This window comes from Lycorma delicatula, chromosome 9, assembly GCF_047948215.1.
Source record: "Lycorma delicatula isolate Av1 chromosome 9, ASM4794821v1, whole genome shotgun sequence".
In the NCBI taxonomy this organism is placed as follows: domain Eukaryota; kingdom Metazoa; phylum Arthropoda; class Insecta; order Hemiptera; family Fulgoridae; genus Lycorma; species Lycorma delicatula.
The window spans coordinates 72,483,479-72,500,634 of NC_134463.1; the positions used below are offsets into that span (position 1 = coordinate 72,483,479).

Below are 17,156 nucleotides of genomic sequence, written 5' to 3' on the forward strand. Positions count from 1 at the left end.
TTTATATTCATACTGGGCGTATGCTATCGATCAAGTTTTCTTCGATGCTTGTTGTATATGTGTAATTAAACGGTTATGTTAATGAAAAAAGATAGATTAGATAAACCACGAATCACATTGACTGGAAAATGGATAAACAACAGTGTCTCGTTCCAGGAGAAGCATCAGAATCAGATGAAGAAAATGTAGTGATTTCAGTTGTAAGTTGATAGCACATAAATTTGTATCCATCATTTTATATTGTATTGCATTATATTAGATGCCTTCCCTATTTACCCAATCTGTTTCGGGAAGGTGGTTATAAATCAAACCCTTAGCACACCACACACATATCGTTGCAGAAGATTAATAGCTGTTAGGTTTGATTCCTGGCACGGGTCCTGACATTTTTTTACGTTTTGGATCTTTCACGTAACCTTACATGTTAAAATAACTAATACTACTACAACCGAAGCCGTAATAAAAAAAAACTCCAATCAAGGACAATACTTCATCGATTATTTTTTTTCTGGTGTAGTTAAATTAAGTGGTATTTAATTGAACAGTAATTTTCAATATTTGGTTATACTGTGTAAAAATACGGTTACATAATCTTTCGCCATTTATACTTTATTTTCTTGGTTGAATGTGTATTGGCATGCGTTTCTAATAGAGGTACCTTTCACTGAATTTGATTATCAAATGAGTACCATTTACTTACCTCTACTATTTTAAAAATCATATTAGGACAATTCCACATTTGCAGTATTATCCAGTACCATCGTGATATATAATAATCTAACTAGTCTTCAAACTAGTATTAATCTATACTTCAATGACAGAATAATGTTTCTTTTGTTTCATCTTGCCATTAGTTTTTTCACAAATTTACATTTTAGAGAATGTAAATAATATCATAATTTCCAAAATCATAAGTAGAAGAGATATTCACACATTTCTTGTAATCCTCAAAACGTTTTTGATAACCCATAAGTTTGTATAGAGATTTTTTCTTTATTTCATCTATTGTTGTGTTTTGTAACGTCAAAAAAAAAACAAATCAGTAAAGAGAACCTTAACATCATTTGAAAAAAAAGGGATATGCAGTTTTTAGTCTTGGTTCTTCAGGAAGCAAACATTGAGATGATTGGACCTTAGTTTCAATATTGTAACCATATACCCACGTTTCATCTCGTGTTATGTCAATTCTGAGTCATCAGTAGTATCAGCTAATTGTTATGCAGTATTGCACTTGTTGATAACTCAACAGTTTTGGAACAAATTTTGCAGTTACTCATTTCATTCCCAAAATGTAAATCGAAATTGTTTCTCTCAAGCAATAAGAAATGACTACCATTTCAACAACTTCTTTGATAGTAGTTTGTTCATTGTTGATCGCATTATTTTTTATTTTATTGATATTTTCATTAGTTGTTAATAAGTTACGATGTCCAAAACTTTCATCATCCTTAACGTGTTTATAGTCTTCTTGAAATGATTTACTCCACTTATAAATTCTTGTTATCAACATAACATCTTAACCAAAAGCCTTCTCTAACATCTGTACTACTTCACTGCACTTTATTAAATTTTTAATGCAAACGTTACCAATCCGTTGTTCCATCAGTTTGAAAGTAATAAATTGCCATTTGTAATAAAATATATCCTAATTACTCATCTGCCAAATTTGAACTATGCATCTAATGTGGCTGAAAATATTGATAGACATAGACAGTGCTGCCATCGTGGGGGGAAAACAAACTAGGTCGAAAAGACATAGCATGGAGCATTAAAAGTAAGTAGTAGTTCAGATCAATGTTACTATGTAGTGTAGTACTTCCCACGCCACATTTCCTTCATTGTTCTTTCTTCCTTCTCCTATGTCAATCACTATAAACAAACTTGGTCGAAAAGACATAACGTGGAGCATTAAAAACTTTATTTTATTCACACCTCTTATTTAATGATTCAAACTGCTAGTAGTATTTATAATTTTCTTTTTTGTTGATGATTTAGAAATTTTTAATTCAAATCATATGAACAGTATTAATATTTCCAGACCAGTTAACAAAATGGTTTTGCATTGCACAGCATAACTAGTAAACGATATTAATGATTTGCTCTCAAAATTACTAGTGGACTGCCACTGGCAATTCCACTGAATAAGGATGCTACAAAATTATTAGTTCCATAAAGATCTGTAAGAAATTTTCATATAATTTTGATAATGAGCAAGTAATATTTTTATTTCTTCACACTGTGTCACTGTTGACTCATAAAATTATTATTTTTTTTGTATTAACATATAATCACTTTTCATTTTTATTTATCAATTCTTTGTTGTTGCTTGAAATGAAGATTTCACTATTTTTTTTTTTTTTTTTTTTTGTCTTTCCAGACTATACAAGCGCTGAATCATTTCATTATTAATATCTAAGATTTAATGTATTAATATAACATTGATATATGTGGCACAATATGCAGTTTTGGATTTGATCTGTATAATATATAATTACATTTTGATCTGAATAAAGTATTTTTTATTGTAGTGTATAGGCTTGCTTGATTTTAATCTGTACTTATTTTATTTCAGCATCATCATAAGTGTTTTATAATTTGAAATATGAACTTATTTTTAAAAGGATTTGGTTAACTTTGAACCTGTAGATTAACAGTTTTAAACCTATAGATCATATATCACTTTATTTTATAGATTTTTCAGAATTTCATTTTTTTAAGGTTTATTAGTTTTAATTTTTACATTTATCCTTAAATTTATATATATTTTTTATTTTAGACTTCTTTTTATTATGCTTACTTGTCATTAGGTTAGAGGTAGGCCTCAAACAGGTGCTGTATTAGGCACTGTTGTACCTGGTGAAGCTCCAGAATCTGATGAAGATGATTCTACATCAGAAAGTAAAGGAGAGGAGAAAAAGGTTAACGATGATGATGAAGATAATGGTAAGATATCACCTAATAAGTTTAATGTTGACACAGTTATTTAATATGTAACGGAGTTTGTCTATCTTAATCATATGTACTGCCCCTGATCCATATCTCATTAAAACTTTGTGAATCTGTTAGACTCCTTTGTAAAAATCTTTCAGTTTAAAAATTTGATAAGGCATTCTCTTGTTTCTCCCTCCAACCACCATATTTCTCCTCTGGCTAATCAGAATGACTGGTAACTTAAATGCACATTTACAAAAATACCTAAGTTTAAAAAAAGTTTTATAAATGATTTTATTTCATTGTTAAAACCTGCATATTGTTATCATTCAATTTATTGAAATCAGTGTCTGTATTATATAATCCAAAGGAAAGTCCCTATGAGCATTTTTATCAATGCTCTATCCAGGACTGTACCAAGGCATTGTTATCAGGACATTTGCCATGGGTGCAAAAATCTGAAGGCTGCCTGGAACATGAAGCAAATCTTTCTTACACCCCTGTAAGTAGAACCTCGTAACTCTTCCGAAAATAAAAAATACTCATAAAACCATGTAATTTTATTTATAACTAAAGCTGGTTTAGTAGTGCGGCCTAGCAGGCTACTTAGAAAAGTACATTTTCAGACACGTCATTGTAAATTGCAAAATTTGTATCGGTGGTTTGGTGGTGTAATATTCAAATTTCACGATTGCATTTTTCATATGAGGTAAGTCAAATTATTTTTTAATAAATTCTTTTTAGTAGTCTAAATTAATCATTTCATTTACATATGTGGGCATATTCAGAATCTGCTATGTTGTCATACCATGAAAATAGTAGTAAATTAAAGCAGTATGTTGAAACCTATACATATTCATAAAATAAAATATATGAAATAAATTGATTGAATGGGTGTTTACAAGATATAAAACTATGCAACATAAGTATACAAGTTTCTTCATGATATCATTTAAGCTAAATCTGAAGATTAACAAACTATAACTATAATTTTGATTTGTGCAGTTAATTCTATAAGCATACCCAGAAATAGACAAAAATAAGTTCATAAATGAACTAAAATGTTTTAAATACCAAATAAAAATTTACTGGAAAATAAAGATCGAAGCACTATTTATCGTATGAATATTTTGATTATTATATATATATATATATATATTATAATCAAAATTATATGTATATAATATATATATATATATTTGATTATAATATATTTTATATATAATATATTGCATATTTCTGACAATGCCAGTGACAATAGCCATGGCCAAAAGAGGTTTTAGCAAATTAAGAATAATAAAAAATTATTTTAGATCTACAGGTAGTGAAGATTGTACTTCAGATTTAAACCTTTAGTCAATAGAACATAAATTAGTGAGCGATTTGAAATTTGACATCATTAATGATTTCACTAATTCAAAAGGTAGAAAAATAAAATTATAAAAGCATTTTTTAATTTAAATTTTAAGTACAAATAGTTAAATTAGTACCTCAAATAAATGTTATATTTTATTGTAAATTTATGTTTTATATTTTTATTGTTTTTAAAAAAAGCTTAATTTTGTACAGTTTAATGTTATTGCAATAAATCATTTTCATAATAGAATTATTTCTTTAATTATGTTTCTGCCGTTTAGCTATTTAAAAAAAGACATAAAGGGGTACCATATTGGGAATATCCCAAGGGCGTCAAAATCATTGTTACAGCTCTGGCTCATCATTTCTATTTGTTCCTATATTCATTCATTCATTCATAGTGTTCTGACATTAGGGAGGTCCTATCACTGCGCTGCTCTCTACCTTGTATCCTTTGCTAACCTCTTTGTTTCATGATATTTTCTCCCTTTTCCATAATCCCATCCATCATCTGAAATCTCTTCCTTTCCTTCCATTCACCAAGTTTTCTATCATATCCACAAACAAACACTTTCTTCTCATACAATGTCCTAACCGGTTACTTTTCCTATATTAAATCACATTTAACATTTTCCTGTTCTATCTGATTCTCCTAATACTTCTGTCTCTTTAAATGAAATGTATCATTGCTTATCACAGGCAACAAATATGAATGTACCTTATTTTTTTATATATCTATATATTTATTTATAAGTCCTAATATTATACAGTCCTAAAATATATATATATTAGGACTAGCATCCTAATGTTAAACATGTTGAGTATGTTCCAAATCACAATAAATTTGTTCTTGAAGCATTTCCATAGACAAAACATTTTCGGCAGTGGGTATATGCATTTGTTCAGTTGCTTCTTCGTTATCTTAGTGTATTTGTTATAGTGTCTATATTAGTTTTATGAAAACATCGTGTTGTGTTTTGTTTATGAAAATTATCAGTGTCGTTACAATTTTTTAAATTTTTATTACATTTTCTATTTTTAACGGGTTCTGTTTCTTTAGATTACAATAAGTTAACATAGGCTAATATTATAATTACACTTTATTATCATGGAAGGTGAAAGTAGCAGGGTATACAAAAAAAAAATTGGAGGGGGCATAAACTTATTCATAGCCACATGAAAGAAGTCATGTTTAATATTCTTAACTTTATGGCAAATGAGGTACAAGGTCCTTCTTAAACAAGTTCGGAAATATCATGTGTGTTTTAAACAAAATAAAAACAAAAGTGAGATCAAAGAATGCTTAGCCTGTTTGTTCGTTTTCATGAATAATTTCATTAAAATATAATCCATTACATTGCACATTTTTTATTATCTTTTATATAGGGTGATTCAAGAAGAATGCAACAAACTTTCTGGTCATGTTCTACTGGTAAAAGTATAGGAGAAAGTTCATAATGAACATAGGTTCAGAAATACTTTGTTAGTGAGTGTAAGCAGTGAAAGATTTTGCCCTGATTTCTGTACCTTCGATAAAATTAAGCTGGACTATAATTCTTGGGAACCAAGTTAAGGGGTAAATTTAGGGATTTTTATATGAAAACTGACCTGAAAAATAGAAAAAAGAGGTCCCAAAATTGTATTTTTAGTAGATTTCAAGAAATCTGCGGTAAGAGACAAAAGATTGGTGTAGAAATACATACTATTTTATGTTTGGCTTGCCGTAACTTTGTTAAATGAGTAAAACACATATAAAAGTTTTAAACAAAACTTGTATAGAATTTGATTCTGAATAAAGTGGTACAATAAAGTCCGAACATTACAAACGTAAGAATTTTGAAGTTTATTAAAAACAAAACATCCAAATGTGGCAGATTTTTACTAGGGGTTAAACAAAACAGAATTTTCAATATTTGAAAACAAGAATATTTCAGAAGAATAACAAATGCAAACAATTAAATAAACTGCTAAAAATATCCTCTGCCACACTAGATACAGCACTATACCTGACGAACTTCGAAGGATGATCTTTGTAGATTTGTTTGAATTGCTATATATCTGTGTATGTACGTATATTTTTTTCCAGATTCATATAGTTCTGCAAGTGAAGCATTTATGTATAGAGCAGCAGCAGCTTCTAGTATGTCTTCTTCAGTTCTAAAATACAATACACTACTTCATCGAAAATTGTGTAAGAATTTATTTAAAATTCCTTGATTAAACTGTTAATCTGTTTATAATTAATTTATTTTGTTTAGAATTAATGCCAAATTATTTTGAAAATGATTATCAGTACTTCTTAATTTTGTAGAATAATTTTATTTACATAAATAGAACTTATAATTAAATTACCTTTTACGAGAAAGAGTAGATCTAGCTTTTCTTATTAGTTAAGCATCTCAGATACTAGTGGATTTATGTTCAACCTCTTAATTGAAAGTCTTGTATATAAATACAGAGGATGTACTTCTTTGAGAATAAAACTGGAAAATAAAGAATGGAAGGAGACAATCAATTGACATAGGAACTGCCATTGAATAGAATAGTTAAGTATTTTGTCCATGATTTTTAAAATATTATGGAAGTGATTTTTAAAAGAATATCTGTCTTTTCATTTATAATTAAAGTAGAGTGCTGTATTTTTATCAGTGGAGTAGAAATTTCTAATATAATTTACTAATGTCCTTGATCAAGCAAACTATAGTCAGTTAATAGCCTAACTTGTCAGTAGTGTAGATTTATTTTTGTTCTCAGTTAAACTTCTGTTTCAGTCTTCATTTTTGTATAGATGACTCAAACCTATCAGGTATTACTGCTTTTAACATATTCATCACTTACTCTTCGTAAGATGTGTTCCAACCATCTTACTTTTATAATACTGTAGCTATGATGTTCGGTTCATGAAATAAATTATATATTTCTTTATTTTTCCTGATTTTTTAATTTCTGTTTTCCTATACTAGATCAAATATTTTTCTCAATCTTTTGTTTTCATAGCTCTTAATTATTAATCATGGAAAAAGAATATAGTAAATTAGAAAGTACCTTGTTTGTGTTCATTCTAACCAGTATCCATTTTGTTAATATCCTTTGAAGTTTTACTGGTATAAAATCCTGGTTCACCGACGCCCTAATCTCATCCCTCTAATTGAATCACTCATGAGTGAAGATGAAAGTAATGCTGATGATGAAGAAATAGTGAAAAACAGCAAAATATTCTTACAGGAATTGTACAGAAACTTACATTGACAGCGATTGGCTGTACTTGTTTAACACGGGGACTATTCCTATCCAATTTCCGTGACCATGTAGAAAAGTGAAAAAAGTTCATAGCATTTTTTTTTTTTTAAGTTTTGTATTTAATATCAAATAAATGTTGTAAATTAAAATTTGGCTACTTTTTGGCATCACCAATTTTTTTTTTTAATTTCCTCTGTTTTTCTTAGTTTACATATAGTCATAGTTTGAAAGATGTATTTTACTTAAATTTCTTTTTTGCTGATTTATTTTTCTGAAAATGTTTGTAAACTTTTGTCTGTCCTGTATAGAACCTCTGGAAGTATTACTGTCTTATAATGTTTCAGGTTTGTATTTTTGGAAAATAATTTTTTGTTATATTTATCCTTTGTTAAATATCCTATCTCCATGCTCTAGATTTTATTCCTTTTTTTTAAAGATATTCAGTGTTATAATTTCTCCTTGATATTAAAATTTTTTTTGTTTATACTTTTTAGTAAAGTAAAATTTTAAGTGTAAATGGTAAAAAAATGTATCGTCAAGAAAAGGTATCTCCCAGTGCATTCTTTTGAAATCCCAAGTTAATTCAATCAGGGACAAGATCACATCAACCTAATATTTTCATTGAAATAAATTGTTTGAATATGACGCTTGCAAAGAAACAAAAATTTACATATCTAGATCATTTTTTTCTGAAGTTGAACTAGTGATAATTTTCTGCGTATAATAATTTTACAGTATAATGAAAAATAAAATTAACCAAATCCCCTTCCAAGTAATTTATTTACTTTTGTGTATTTTATTTTGTAAACTGTCGTTTTAAAATGTAACTATATCATTTATCAGAACTAACATATTTCAGATTGTTGCTATTTAACTGATGCCTCTCCCTTATTTTTATCCTTTTAACTTAAAGACACTCATTAATTACTTAATGCCAGTTATAGCAAAACTGTAAAATAGCTGTAGCTGTCTTTTTAAGATAATAAACAACTTAAGATGGCACAAACCTTCTTTCAGGTAATACTGTAATGTAATCTCTTAATATATGTGAACTAATAGTAAAAAGTGAAAAAAATAAATAAAAGTCTATTTCCAGTTATGTTACAGAAATAAAAATCAAATTATACACATATATACAATAAACATAATAAATTATTTTAACCGTTGGGTAATAGTTGATCCATCCTGTTGCAGAATTTTTAAAGTTTTTTTTATACAATTATAAAGAGAAGATTTAAATGAATCAATTATTTGATGTAATTGAAATGAGATTTTAATGAATAGTAAGTACATGATATACTTTCTGCTTAAACAGCATTTCAGCATATGAAGTTGACTGGTTTAATTTTGGATAATTCAGATTTTTATATTCATAAAATAGAGATGATATATTTCGAGTGTACAGTAAAAAATACCCAGGTTTTAACTTGTTATATCTCTTGGATGTGGTGTACAGTGTTGATAGCTTAAATCAAAGAGCAAAAAGGACAGTTTTTGTTGTGTGTACGGCTGTAGATTGATTCCTATTTTTCTACTTGAAAGCACCTATATTAAGTTTGTCGACTTTGGAACAGAAAGCATTCTGTGATTTGCAATTTGTTAAATGTAAATAAGTAGTTAGTGTTCAAGATGTATTCCATACAAAGTTTAATTGAGATCCTCCAAGTGACAGTAACATGTGTCGATGGCATAATCAGTTTGAAACGACCAGATTTCTGCAAAGGTGAGAGTATGGGATGACTGAGGGTGTGTGAAGAAAATGTTCAACATGCCATGGAGTCTCTCCTATTTAGTACTAAAAAATCTGTTACGAAGGCAGACTGCAAATTAGCAGTGCCAGGGATGATAGTCTGAAATGTCTTAAAGAAACACTTACATATGCATCCATACTGTTTACAAGTATTCCATGCTTTGAAGCCTACTGAAGATGCTGTGTGTGTTGATTTCATGAGTCAACTTTTCATCTTAGTGGCAAAAAAATGTTAACCCACATGTGGGAGTCAATAAATTCTCATGAACTCTTATAAATGCTCTTACAAAGGAGAAAGGGACTCCTCCGAAATTAAATTTTTTCTGTGTACAATATTCCAAACATCAAGTTTACGGGCTGTCCTTTTTCACTGAAGCAAGGGTAACAGAACTTGTTCAGTTGCAAGATGGACCAGCGAATTTTATTGGTATCTAGATGTTCCACCTCCTCACTGGCATAACTTGTATGGGATCAAATAAATGATGGTTTCCTTGATTGCTGGAATGAACCCAATAATACAGCTTGTTTGCAGTAGCCTCCAAAGTCACCTGACCTGACCCCAAATGATTTTTTCCTTTGGGGGTTTTTATAAAAAATCCTGTATATGCCTCTGCTGCCTACTGATTACCCAATTTGAGGCAGAGGATTGAAGCAGCTGTTGTTTCCATTACTCCAGACTTACTAGTTGAAGTATGGGACAAACTCTCCTTGGATATGGGCCGTGTGATGAAAAGCTTGTAATAGTTACACTTTCATTCTGTTTCTGATTCAGTACTCTGTAAATCATAGTTATTAAATAGCTTTAAAACCCAGATATTTTTTGTGCATCCTCTATGTCTGTGTATACGTTCTGTATAGGGGGGTGTGTGTGTATATGTATATATATATTCTAATATTTATAGAAATGTAAACATAATACTTTGTTCATTGAGTTTGTATTGAAAAGTAAATTTTTGTTTTTACTGTTATAACATTCAGTAATTTTTTTTACATTACATCATAATAACTTTGTTTTTGTTTAAAATATTAAATCTTGGTTATAAAGATTTATTTATGCATACCTTGATAATTATGTAAGGATAAAAATGTCACCCTTTATCTGAGTATAAATAATCACATTTAAAATTAATTTATGAGTTTTAAGAAAAATGTATGTTAAACTTGTTTATGAAAAATGCAACATGTTTAAAAAATTGTTAAAACATAACATATAATTGCAGTAGTGGTATAAGAAAGAATATGCCATTTCTGATTTTTGGTTGATTGAAGAAGATTAATTTATTAATGATAGAAAGTGAGAAAATCTAACCTGAATTTTTGAAGTTGAGTTCAAATAGTAGTGTTTGGCTGTTTGAAGAGACTAAATGTAAAAAAAAAGAATGATTTCATGTTACAATAGAAATATCATAGACAGGATAATAGAAAATATCTCTGTATTGCAAATATTTACAGCAGTATAATCTGTTGACATAGCTCTAAAAGTATTCTATGAACAAAACAATATTTTGCCGCTGTTAATCATGAATAATGAACAGTCATGATATTAACATCATGAAGACTAAATATGTCTAATTGAAAATATTTTGTTTAACATTATGATTGTATGTTGTTACTCTCACAAATGTAAGAAAACAAAGCCACTTCTTGTAGTTATAGTAAACTTTTCTGTTTTACAATGTATAGCCACTCTCCCCACATGTTTTTGTTATATGTGTTCTTGTTCTCATATTTAGATCTTCAAAATTATTTTTCTAACTGTGTGTTATTTATGCCGATTTTTTCACAGAAAAAAGCTGAGTAGGATTTAAAGGATTTTTGCTATCAGACAACCTTCCTGATGGCAACCTATTGTAACAATATGGTATGGAAATTCATACAATTTAAAACATATCTTGTCTGACTAGGATGTAATCTGAAACTTCCAAATTAAGTAGGAAATGTTATTACTCTACCATGATTATCTGAAGGTATCCTCAGCATTTTCAAAAAGTTATTGTTGAACTCAAGAGAATTATTTTTATAAAATCAACAAAAAATTGCATGATTTATCTGCTGAATTTTTAAAATTTTATTGATATTATACTTCATATATAATTACTTCAAGCAATCCAGTGTTGTGATTGATTCTCAACTTCTACTTTTTGTAAAATTGAATAACTTCTAACAGTTTTCAGAAAAATATTTTTCAAAAAAAGAGTTGAACCAATTAAATATTTAATAACTTTTATCATTTTGGTATGCAATGGAAAATATTCATGATTTTAAACATGTATATTATTTATTTTTAGTAGAGTTTTTTGTAGGTAATTTATTTTTTTAATTTTTCTTAAGTCAATAAAAACCAAAATGATAAACAGATGTTTTTCTTGTTTTGTAATCCTTTGTGATTGCAGTTTAAATTTTATCTGAGTGCAATGAAAACAAAAAATTGATTTCTCATCTGCTTATATCGAAGTGTCCAAATTACTTTTAATTTGTCAAAAATTGACATATTTTTAAATATAATTTGTTAATTTAAGAAACATTTTTTTTATTTACAGATGATACTAATTTGTTACTATATCAGGGGGTTTCTGATTTAATAAATAAGCCTCTCGTTAATACTTCACAAAAATTAAGTGCTGTTAATTTACAGTTGTTGTCATCACAGATGGAAATACAGGATGCTGTTAGTTCAATGAAGCGATCATTTGATACAACTCTTAAGCTTAATAATATGTTGGAATCTGTTCTTGGAATGCCATACCTTCCAAAAATTAATGTAGCTGTACCAACAAAAAATTGTACATCATAGTACCTGTTAATTTTTTTATTATTGATGGAAGAATTCATGGTGTAAATAATTTACACCATGAATTATTTTACTAATAATTATGTAAATCTTTACATAATTATTAGTACCTCTATAAGCATTTGTTTATTTACTTATTGAATGACCATTGTTGTATTTATGTTGTTTTATTAGTAATAAATACTCTGATGTTATTATATATCATGTAGTATGAGTATTTTATTAAATTGTTTATTTGCATATTTTACTTAAAAATATTATCTTTATTAATCTTGTGTTTTAATCAATGTCTTCTATTAATGTGATTTTATTTTTAAAAAAAATGTTGTAATGAGTTGCTACTTTTTATTTATTTTTCATAATTTATGAAATTGCATGAAAATGTTATTAATTTAAACATTGCTTTTGTAAATTTTTATAATAAAATTTATTCTTATGAAATTTGGGTTTTTTTTCGTGTTTGCAAGGGTCATTCAGTTTGTTAACAGACAAACAAGAGAGGTGAAACTAGTTTTGTTTACTTGATTACATAAAGTTTAAACAACATTAATGTGATCCTGTGCTAAGCAGTGGGTAGTTGACTGCAATCCAAGCATGTTTTATTTATGTTTAAGTATGGATGTGCCGTTGTCATATTTTATCTAGCTGCATGGGCAGCTTGCAGTTTTTTGTTATCTGAAGGCCTAACAATATTTTTCACTGAATGATTGCTCAATAACATGTGAATTAGATGAATAAGGAAATATTTTAATGCATGGGTAAACAGATTAAAAAGTATTGTTGATAAAACATATTGAGGTAACCATTAGAGATGTCAACAAGAATTTTGAAAAACTGATTTTCAATGATCATAGAGTTACTGTGGAAGAAATTATACAGAAATATAGCATTAGTGTTGGTTCAATGCACAAGATTATCCATGATGATTTGCAAGTTATTCAAGAAATATGACAGAAGCACACAAAACTTCAAGATTACACAGATCTGTATATAACTTAAGTCTCGATTTGATCATGAGGATGAATAATTTATTACTCGATTAGTGACTTGTAAAATGAGACATGGATACACTATTACAAACCATAACTGAAACAACAGAATAAAGAGTGGAAACACACCATATGTCTAGTGACAAAGAAATCTAAAAAAAAACAGCCTTCTGCTTGTAAAGTGATGGTTTACTAACTTTTGGGACATGAATGGTCATATTATTTGTCATTATTTGGTAGGTAAAACTACTGTCAACAATGTGAGTTATTTGGAATTTCTGAAAAAAATTAGAAACTAGCTGTTCACACTAAACAGTTTGTACTGTTGAGAAAAGACATGATTCTTTAACTATGCAATGCTTGCCTAACAAACAAAAATATGATTGCCAAATTAGACTAGGAAGTCTTAACACATCCAGCAAACAGTCTTAATTTGGTACTGTTAATTATCATCATTTTGGTTTATTAATTCTGCTTTATGTGAATGACACTTTTAAGATAATAAAAAAGTTAAAACTGCTGTCTAAATGTGGATCCAAGGTCAACCTTAAGAATTCTTTGCTAATGGAATAAAAAAGGTCATACAGAAAGAGGGAGGTTACATTGAAATCAAATATATATAATCTTTTGATAATTAAATATTAAAATCTTTACATAATTATTAGTACCTCTATAAACATTTGTTTATTTACTTATTGAATGACCATTGTTGTATTTATGTTGTTTTATTAGTAATAAATACTCTGATGTTATTATGCATCATGTAATAGTATGAGTATTTTATTAAATTGTTTATTTGCATATTTTACTTAAAAATATTATCTTTATTAATCTTGTGTTTTAATCAATCAACTGTACAAACTTATAAATTAAAAATACACTACGTTTCACTTAGAATTCTAAGCTTCCTCAGGTGACAATACACATCATATAAAATTCTTTTATATACTAAGAAATTAATTGGTCTACCCATAGATATCAATATTTTATCCCCACCCTTGTATTAGATTCCCCTGCTTATGCATGAATCATCTTATCTTTAGATAATTAAATGTCTCTTTATATAACCTGATTGCTATTTCCTGTGTATTGAAACCATTACAATGCACGTATTTTTCTCAAAAGTTACAAACATTAAACATTTTCCTTAAAACTAAATTTACAGTATAATTATGATTTTTTTAAATTAAATTAACATATGTTGCTTAATCCAGCTATGTCTATTCTATTGTTGACAGCATTTGTATTTATCTTGATGGAGTGATTTCATTTTAATTCAACAAATTATCAGTGCTTCACTACTTTTGATTTTGATGATATTTGGTATATGATAACTACCCACCTTGTTGTAGTGGCCAAAAAATATTCTTTTTTTATTTTTAAAAGATTTTTTCTTGAGTAATAGTAATTTTCTAACTTGCCAACAGGTAAAAACAGCTTCATACCATGGTTGAAAGGAGAATTTTTTTATCAAATTTCATTTTTAGAGGGGATAACATGAGTTTTACAGTTTGGTGGGTAACACACACACACACACAGAGTGAGTACCTGACCCACCAGCCAGAACGTTAGGTCTTAAATCAGCAAATTTTGAAAAAAAAAAAATTTTTTATTGTTTTTCTTTGAATGCTGTGTACAGTTCTTTTAAGTTACATAACATAAGCGTTTTTGAATATTAATTTTCTTTCCATCAGCTTCTCTTAGAGAGACACAATCCTTCTTGCCTGGCCTCATTCGGCTGTGCTTATCATTCTGGTAAAAATCTTGGACACATTTAAAATAACATTTTTATCAATAATGTGACTGGGTTTCTTTTTGCCGATTTGTGGCAAAATTCCACTTTTTTTAACTAATTGTTTGGATTGATGTTTGAATATACTGACTACCACTAAACTCATTATGAACTTTTTGACTGCTCCAGCTGCTTGGTAATAAACTTAAATTATTAATTTTTTCTTGGGTTGATATAACTGTTTTCATTCTATCCTTTATTTTAATGATTAGTTCTTCATACTCCCTACTTAAATCAGTATAATCTTGCGGTACTAAACTGGTTTCTTTTGTAGAAATATTTAAATCAAAGGAATTGTTTAATTTACTGTTAACTGATTCGGCTATTTTTATAACTTTTAAAATTGGTTTCTTTGTGCTGCTTGATCATTTTTGAACCTTAAAAAGGCAAGTGCCAAGTGCTGAACAAGCTTTATTCACTGACTCAACTATAACATATTGAGGGTCAAATATATGATATGATGAGTGAAAGTGGCTTAATTTTTCAACAAAGAGGAAACAAATGTCCAAGATTAAACAAGATATAAGCTAATCATCTTTCTTTATTTTCACTACTAATATTATTTTGTATGAGTAAGGTATTTTATATGATTATCTGTTTCAAGGAAAAAATATCATATAAAAACTTATGCAAAATCTTAAAAAATAACCTTTCAGGCACTATGTAGAACCATCAGCATAGCCTGCTCACTGTAGGCCATGCTGATTGTCGACAGTGGGAAGTTTGTCTGCTCTTCAGTAACATGCAACTCTACTTTACTCAAAATATACCAAAACTATTGCTAAAGTTTCAATGGAAGATAATGGACCTTTCTGTGAACAGTCCAAACTTTATGCCATTTGACTAGGAGTTTTTGTACTGAAAATGCATAGGCTGATAATATCCACCAAACTATATTTGAACGTTTTAGGAAAAAAGGAAGAATTCTTCAACATTAAGCTCATGTCCAATATCAGAAGTGTTTGAATTATAATGAGGTTATGTTGAAAAATAGTTTTAAGATATATTTTTATTGTGAAAAAAGGATTTTGAGTTTCAATAAATTGTTATCAGTTATGACAAATCTATTCATAATTAAATAAGACAACCCTTATACAAAAGTATTTTCCAACGTAAAGTATTTTTTAAAAACTAAATTGTACTGAAAGACTTTCTTCAAAAAAATTACATATCTATATGCACTGTAAAATATTTTTTTAAATAATAGAATTCTTGAAACAATTAATATTTATTATTAATCCACTTTTTTGAATTATAACTTTGAGTAAACAGTTATGCATATTTTAATGCAGAAGTTAAAATGAATGAAATTATGCATAAAATATACCATACTGTTTGCAGAAATCAAACAAGAGTTATTCAGAAGCCAGCTTACTGATCACCACTATTACCTGCTAGACATTTTTTACTTGTTTTGTGATGACTTATTTAAATCTTTCATGGCCATCTATAAAAAATATAATAATTTTTTGAAAGTCAGTTTTAAGACTCATATCTCTGTACTATTATACAAATATAAATAAATAACTTTATCCACCAAGTACAGAATAAAATTAAATTAGGTAGGATGACAGTTACCTTATATCATTATATATAAACAAGAGTACTTTCATGATTTTCTCGCATCTTCAGTTGGTACAATCCTTTAATTGTTCATGTAAAATTACATATTATGAATGAATACACACCATTAACAAAACTCTTGACAAATACAATAAAACAGAATTTCCTAAAACTTTAGATGAAACTTTAAAATCAAAATTAAAGTTAAAAGTTAAAAATTCCACTCATAAAAATATGTTATCAATTTTTTTTTTTGTCTTCAGTCATTTGACTGGTTTGATGCAGCTCTCCAAGATTCCCTATCTAGTGCTAGTTTCATTTCAGTATACCCTCTAAATCCTACATCCCTAACAATTTGTTTTGCACGTTCCAAACGTGGCCTGCCTACACAATTTTTCCCTTCTACCTGTCCTTCCCATATTAAAGCGACTATTCCAGGATGCCTTAGTATGTGGCCTATAAGTCTGTCTCTTCTTTTAACTATATTTTTCCAAATGCTTCTTTCTTCATATATTTGCCACAATACCTCTTCATTTGTCACTTTATCCACCCATCTGATTTTTAACATTCTTCTATAGCACCACATTTCAAAAGCTTCTAATCTTTTCTTCTCAGATACTCCGATTGTCCAAGTTTCACTTCCATATAAAGCAACACTCCAAACATACACTTTCAAAAATCTTTTCCTGACATTTAAATTAATTTTTGATGTAAACAAACTATATTTCTTACTGAAGGCTCGTT

The 17,156-nt window shown here is 28.3% G+C and overlaps 1 protein-coding gene across 1 annotated transcript; it reads left to right on the top strand.

The window, feature by feature from the left end:
• Blos3 (Biogenesis of lysosome-related organelles complex 1, subunit 3) lies at positions 1 to 13,775 on the top strand. The gene is made up of 4 exons (XM_075375031.1): positions 1 to 200; positions 2,808 to 2,943; positions 6,374 to 6,478; positions 11,818 to 13,775. The coding sequence occupies exons 1-4, from the start codon at positions 129 to 131 to the stop codon at positions 12,069 to 12,071; spliced, it is 567 nt and encodes a 188-aa protein (XP_075231146.1). The 5' UTR covers positions 1 to 128; the 3' UTR covers positions 12,072 to 13,775.
• The last annotated feature ends 3,381 nt before the right edge of the window (positions 13,776 to 17,156 follow it).

What these genes read in the sequence shown, in the direction of transcription:
- Blos3 (XM_075375031.1), top strand. Translation starts at nt 129, where the DNA reads ATGGATAAACAACAGTGTCTCGTTCCAGGAGAAGCATCAGAATCAGAT. An exon ending in CGATGATGATGAAGATAATG is followed by an intron (nt 2,944 to 6,373) that starts GTAAGATATCAC and finishes ATTTTTTTCCAG; the next exon opens with ATTCATATAGTTCTGCAAGT. An exon ending in ACTACTTCATCGAAAATTGT is followed by an intron (nt 6,479 to 11,817) that starts GTAAGAATTTAT and finishes TTTTATTTACAG; the next exon opens with ATGATACTAATTTGTTACTA.